Source organism: Jatropha curcas, chromosome 9, assembly GCF_041381405.1.
Source record: "Jatropha curcas cultivar XTBG-Jc1 chromosome 9, XTBG_Jcur_1.0, whole genome shotgun sequence".
NCBI lineage: Eukaryota > Viridiplantae > Streptophyta > Magnoliopsida > Malpighiales > Euphorbiaceae > Jatropha > Jatropha curcas.
Genome location: NC_143159.1, coordinates 17,693,372 through 17,700,245, shown reverse-complemented (window position 1 = coordinate 17,700,245; position 6,874 = coordinate 17,693,372). Strand labels below are relative to the sequence as shown.

Below are 6,874 nucleotides of genomic sequence, written 5' to 3'. Positions count from 1 at the left end.
TTGGAATCGGAACCGTCGGTTCCGAACCGTGGCCACCCCTACTTCAACAGTGTCTACATTTTATTTTGTTTTCAAAATAAAGGGAAAGTAACAAAGCATGGCAAGACTTGCCCATCAACATCAGCAATGTTTTTGGCTCAAATTATTTTAACAATAAAATAAAATAAAAAAATAAATTTTAACCTCCAGAAATACTTCCACATTGCAATAAAGAATACTAAAAAGAGAAAATAATGAAAGGTTTGACTGCCCAAAACCGACTTTTTCCCCTTGTCTGTCTCCTCTCCTCGCCTCTTCCTCTCGCTTTTAAGTTTTTTTAGTCCAAAAGCTCTTTTTTCTGCGACATTAAAGACACCTCCTTCTTCCTCTTCTTCTCTCTGTCCGACCGTTCCTTTTCTGCTTCCAACTCTCGCCGCCATTAGCAAATCCTAACCTTTTCTTTTTGGTTTTCTTTTTTCTTTTTTGTTGTCCGTCTTTGAGATAAATAACCACAGATGTATATACATATGGAAGCTAACAAATCAAGAAAATATCTTTCAGTTTATATGATATGGTAATAAATAATATATAATTGCCAAAAATAAAAAAACAATCCTTGAAATTACACATGCGTACCTCTTAATCGACTCTCGACCATCTTTCTGTTACTACTCTATTTAATGCCTCTTCTTCACTACTACACTGCGCTTTTGCTTATTATGTTATCTTCTATTGATAATCTTTCGTTTTTCTAATCTTTCTTTCTTTAATCAGTGAATCACTCGTTAAAAATCGAATCTTGAGGCTTATTTTTGCCGTTTGATTTTATTTTCTTGAAGTTGATTAAAAGTAGCAACTCGGGTGTTCATTTCTTTAGTTGTTTTTTCTTTTTTAAAAAATCTTTTACGTACCATTTTATAATACAACTATGGCGGATAAAGACCCGGACTTTCTGTCACAGAAACTTCCCTCCGCCTCTCAGGTATCTAGCAAACACTTTCTCTTGCAACAATTGAACTAACAACTCAAAGGTGTTATTTTTAATACTGATATTGACATAAATGTTCTGTCTTTTGTTTTAACAGGTTCTTGAAGAGCTAAAAGAGCTATGGGGGATGGCTTTACCAATAACAGCAGCACATTTAATGGCTTTTTTCAGATCAGTGGTCTCAGTTATGTTTTTAGGCAGACTAGGCAGTCTGGAGCTAGCCGGTGGTGCACTGTCTATTGGTTTTACCAATATTACAGGTTACTCTGTTCTTGTGGGCTTAGCCTCTGGACTCGAGCCAGTTTGTAGTCAAGCTTTTGGAAGTAAGAACTGGGACCTCATGTCACTCTCTCTACAACGTATGATCTTAATACTCTTCATAGCAATCATACCCATAAGTTTTTTATGGGTTAATCTTGAATCAATCATGAACTTGATGGGCCAAGATCCAAATATAACAGCAATGGCTGCAACTTACTGTATCTATTCTCTTCCGGACCTTTTAACAAACACTTTGTTACAACCATTAAGGGTTTTTTTAAGATCACAGCAGGTAACAAAACCTATAATGTATTGCTCTCTATTAGCTGTTATATTCCACGTGCCATTAAATTACATGCTTGTGGTGGTGATGGGGTTAGGAGTGCCTGGGGTGGCAATGGCATCAGTAGTGACTAACATGAACATGGTGGTGTTGATGGTAGGGTATGTGTGGTGGGTGAGTGGACGGTGGGAGATGAGATGGACGGGTGGAATTGGAGGAGTATGTGGTGGGGTGGGACAATTGTTGAAGTTGGCGGTACCTAGTTGTTTAGGGATTTGCTTGGAATGGTGGTGGTATGAGATAGTGATAGTGATGGCTGGGTACTTGCCTAACCCCACTCTGGCTGTGGCCGCCTCTGGGATACTCATTCAGACCACTAGCATGATGTACACTGTGCCTATGGCCCTTGCTGGCTGTGTCTCTGCTCGGGTATGTCCTTTTTCCTTTTATTTTTCTTTTGATGCATTTCTATATATTCTGCTATTTAGATATCATCGGTGTGCAGAATCCAGCATCTACCCATATAAATTAATGATCTTTTGCATATGAGATGGACATTTATTTGGTTCGGACATTTATAAGATTTGAGTGTTAGTCTCTTAATCCACTTTATAGCATTCTCATAGTTTTGGTGCTATGTCGCTATAACATAGATTCATGATATTTGGAGTCTGTGATCTTGATATTCTTCTTCTTCTTCTTGCGTGCGTTAAACTTATGCTTTTGATGTTACAATTCATCAAGTCAAAATATGGCCCATTTTTTCATGAAAAAAGAAAATTCACCACTCCTTTTCTCACACCTTTAATGTGGGCAAAAGATTTAATGATTGCTGCATATCAGAACAGAATTTGTTTTGACCCAAACCGAACATAACATAGAAACTACATAAAAACAAGCAGCATTGTTTTGGGTCCATGCCCCTTTTATCATACACTTGAATTTCCAATACAACTTTCTTATTTTTTTCCTAGAAATAAAAGAATTAGTCTTTTCCTATGATCTTTATTGTAGTTTAAGGAAATAGTGCATTATGCATCAACACTGTCTGTCTATTCATTTCTTTCATTTCTCCCAATTATTATTGATTTGATCATATGATATTATGATTATCAATACAAATTCATAACAAAGTATATATTCTCAAAAGTCATGCTTTTTGGTCGGTTGAGCCATTGCATCACTTCAGGGACCCTATGTAGATCACACATGTAATGTGATTGGACAAAACAGTACATGACAATTAAGCACCTGTAGTTGTGCTTCCTCCTCTCAAAAAAGCTCAAATTCCTTTACCATGTGACGATATTGTTTAAGAAACAGAAAGGAACTAACTATTATCCTTCAAATTGTAGGTAGGGAATGAGCTTGGAGCTGGTAAGCCATATAAAGCCAAGCTAGCTGCTATGGTTGCATTAGGTTGTGCCTTTGTTATTGGCATCATCAATGTCACATGGACTGTTTTCCTTAGAGAAAGATGGGCTGGTTTGTTCACTAAAGATAGACTTGTCAAAGGTTTAGTAGCATCAGTTTTGCCTATAATAGGCCTTTGTGAGCTTGGTAATTGCCCTCAAACAACTGGCTGTGGAATTTTACGGGGCACAGCTCGGCCCGCTATTGGGGCCCGCATCAATTTGGGGTCATTTTACTTCGTGGGTACTCCGGTCGCAGTGGGCCTGGCATTCGGACTTAATGTCGGGTTCACAGGGTTGTGGATCGGGCTTCTATCTGCACAAGTTGCTTGTGCTGTGTCTGTTCTATATGTTTTGATCCGTACGGATTGGGAACATGAGGCATTGAAGTCTAGGAAGCTTACAAGCATGGAAATGCGTGGAATGAATAATGTTGAAGGAGATAAAGAAGAAGAAGAAGAAGAAGAAGAAGAAGAAGAAGCAGAGAGTGGAAGGCTGTTAGGTAATGGAAATGGTAATGTTGCGTAAAAGCATTAGCATTTTGAGGAAGAATTTGATGCGTGAAGACTAGTGCAACACTTTTATGAGATTTCTTTATCGTTTTAACTAGTGGGAAGCCTGACCCATAAAATAAGTGCTAGGGTTGTTCGAGAATTTTTGTGTGGCCACTTTTTTTGTTTTGATGGGACTTATATATATATTGTTAGGGTTTTCACGAAGCTGTTTGAGGCCAGAAAGAATGTCACTGCCCTTATGAAAAAAGTGTTTTTACATATTTTAACAAGGAATAGCCTACTTTTTGCTGCGCCTTGAAAGTTACGTTGTTTTTGTTTTGTTTCTCTTTTCTCATTCTTTGTATGATTTGCTTTTGGTACCCTCTAAAGCAAGTGCACTCCAATGTGGAAGAATCTGTCACTCCCAACATTTTTTTAAGGTCATAGTGTGGGAGTGCCATTTCCATTAAGCCAATGGCTAAAATGGTAGAATCTGTCCTAATCATAATGCTAAGAGGGCCACGTGGACTCAGTGTTGATTCTGTTGGATTCTTAGAAAATTTCAAATCTTGGAAGTCCAACATGGTTCTTCTTTTTAGGAAAGCGTAATTGGGATTTAAACTTGTTTAAATTAATTGTTTGGTTTCGATATCAAACCAATTCAAAGTGAAAAGAAAATTGTCTTGAAATAGATGCCAAAAAACTCATAATAATGCGTCTATCTGTCTTCAATTATTGTTCTATGTCAATTTTCAAGAGGATAATTTTTGCTACAATTTAATATTACTGTAATGCCTCAAAATCCCGGGTCTTAATTAATATCACTTCTGAGTCAGTGACATGTGACTTTGACCCATGGATGGTGTATATCATTTTGTGTATGTGTGAAATTTGGTTGCGATACAAGTTAATTTTAGTTATTCTTTGATTTAGATAGTATTATTTAAAAAGATTGTAGAAGCATGCTAGTAACATCGTTCTAATATTGAAAATAGAGGTATTATTGCAATTCCACATGCTAATGGCAACATTGAGATTTATGGCTTGATATAATAAAAATAAATTGAGTTAGATGTGAATATATGATTATATGTATTCCTTCAGTGCTTTTACTTTCAAAACGAATTAATAGATGATAGAAAGTCAAATTTTGATTATGTTGCTTGAAATATCAAAATGAATTGAAAATTGTCTATTTATAATAAATAGAAAGAATTAAATGTAAAAAAGAAATTATAAAGAAAGTATAAGAGATTTTAGTTGGAAAATAACCAAGTAATTTTGATTTGAATATTACTTGGGTAAAATCTTGGAAATCCATGAAATCGTGTAAGTCAATTTAAAATGACTGAATTAATTAATTAAGGTAAATAAATGGTGGTGGTGAAATAAATTTTGAAATTTGGTAATATAATTAATATTGTGGTAATAACCTTGTTAAATGATAATGTTGGTTATACTTGTATGTGAATTAATGCCTATATGTATCTAATGTAATTAAATGCATTTGGTAGTATAATTATCATCGTGGAAATAATCAATCTCATTAAATGCATGAAATTGGTGTTAATGGGACTCGATAAATAAAAGTAAAAAATACAAATGAATAAATTCTTGAATTCTAAAAAATGACGGTTAAAATGGAATAATAAAAATTTTAAAAATTGCCATTTTAAGTGGGACAGAAAGAGTATTATATTTACTAAAGAAGATGCATATTAAATAAAGATATAGTAATATTACCTTGTATCTAAACTACGTATGAACCATCAGATTCATGGATAGTCCTTATAAGTGGTGTTACATAGTGCTAAAAGCATAACGCCTACTTTCTATCTATGAAAACTTCATTTAATACATGAAAAATCTAAATATGAAAAATTCTAGGTCCTAAATTTCTATGGAAAAACTACAAGAATTTTCCTATGATATTGACATTTTCAAATTTATTAAACTTGCTAAAAACACTTCTATATAATTCTAAACTCAAACCCCACATATTTCATGATCATATAACTCATATTACTCCTCATACCATATCTCAACAAGCCATCATCAATCCAAACCTAATATGAATTCTCAATCCAAATACCAGCTATACATAGCCTTCAAACATTTTAAACTCAAATAATCATGATTAGTTTTCTATAACAGGCTCATAATAATTTGTTACATGCCAAATAAAACTCTCATAATACACAAGTGCTAGCAGACATGCCACATAATAGAAGTTGTTCTAAGGTAGTAAAATAATCCAAATAACTACTTGAGGATGCTTATTTTTCGCTAAAGGAAAATTAAATGGGCTTGGTTGATTTTATTTAATAAAATTAGTTTTCGTTATTAGACCTATTCATTGATCCTTGAAAAGGGTCTCTTACTTTGGTAAGAGTTTATTTTTAGGGTCGCCACCCTCTTTAGGGTAAATTCTCGAATTAGTTGATTCTTTGGAGTCGACTAACTCGATTTTAAACCAGAGACTGAGTAAGGAAGTTAGGTATGGTATCGAGAAGGTGTTAGACATCTGAACCGCCCGGTTAAACCGACTTTCTTATTGTCCATTAATTCACAGTGATTAATAATAGAATTAACTGAAATTGAGGTGTAAAATCAGTTTTAATGCAATTTTAGGAAATCATGGTAATCATGCATATCATCTCATACATAAAACATAAATTAAACCATCTAAAGAAAGGGGAGAGGGGAAAAGAGTACAACCCATCTCCTAAAATACAATCTACCCACTAACCCTCCAAAATTTTCAAATCCCCTTAATTTATTACAAATAAGCAATCATACGACCCATTAAGGTCCTTTACATTGAGCTCATAATAAATGAAAAGCATTAAAGAATCACTCATACATAATAAACACATAAGTAATAAACATTCATAGAATCACAAAATATACATTCATTCAATCAATGGGGACACGATGCATGTTATTTACACAAAGTAATAACTAATGGGTTAGCACAATAAAATCATAAAGCGATAACTAAAAGTGCAAGAATTTAAGACATAATATTAAATGTGCATAAAAGTAAATGACAGTAACTTAAATGCAATAAATTTAAACTTTTAGCCAAAATTTGGGTTCAAAGCCTTGATGTTCATCAAATACACTTATCACTACCCATTTCTTGTTAGTTTGTGTTTATTCAATCCATTTTTGGTCAAAAACGTAATCCAGAATGATAAAGTCTAGTGCTTAACAACTAAAATTCTGAATCGGGTCTGTTTTATTGATTTTTGGTGTTCTGAACCCCTAAAATGAAGTCCCGTGCACCATAACAGAAGTGGCGTGTGCACATAAGTGGGGCATGCGCCACACGTAGTGGCGCTCAACACTTACCCAGATCAAGGTGTCACAGAACCATAAATTGGGCTTTCTAATTGCGAAAAAAATGGAGTGCACCACATGTAGGGGTGTGCATCCCTTGTACTGTAGCGTGCGC

The 6,874-nt window shown here is 34.5% G+C and overlaps 1 protein-coding gene across 1 annotated transcript; it reads left to right on the top strand.

Annotated features, from left to right (window-relative positions):
• Positions 1 to 235: 235 nt before the first annotated feature.
• Positions 236 to 3,742, top strand: LOC105641208 (MATE efflux family protein). Its single transcript, XM_012225701.3, has 3 exons — positions 236 to 961; positions 1,065 to 1,940; positions 2,867 to 3,742. The coding sequence occupies exons 1-3, from the start codon at positions 908 to 910 to the stop codon at positions 3,449 to 3,451; spliced, it is 1,515 nt and encodes a 504-aa protein (XP_012081091.1). The 5' UTR covers positions 236 to 907; the 3' UTR covers positions 3,452 to 3,742.
• Positions 3,743 to 6,874: the final 3,132 nt, after the last annotated feature.

Coding starts and splice junctions, on each gene's coding strand:
- LOC105641208 (XM_012225701.3), top strand. CDS start 908: ATGGCGGATAAAGACCCGGACTTTCTGTCACAGAAACTTCCCTCCGCC. Junction 962..1,064: donor AACTTCCCTCCGCCTCTCAG/GTATCTAGCAAA, acceptor TTGTTTTAACAG/GTTCTTGAAGAGCTAAAAGA. Junction 1,941..2,866: donor CTGGCTGTGTCTCTGCTCGG/GTATGTCCTTTT, acceptor TTCAAATTGTAG/GTAGGGAATGAGCTTGGAGC.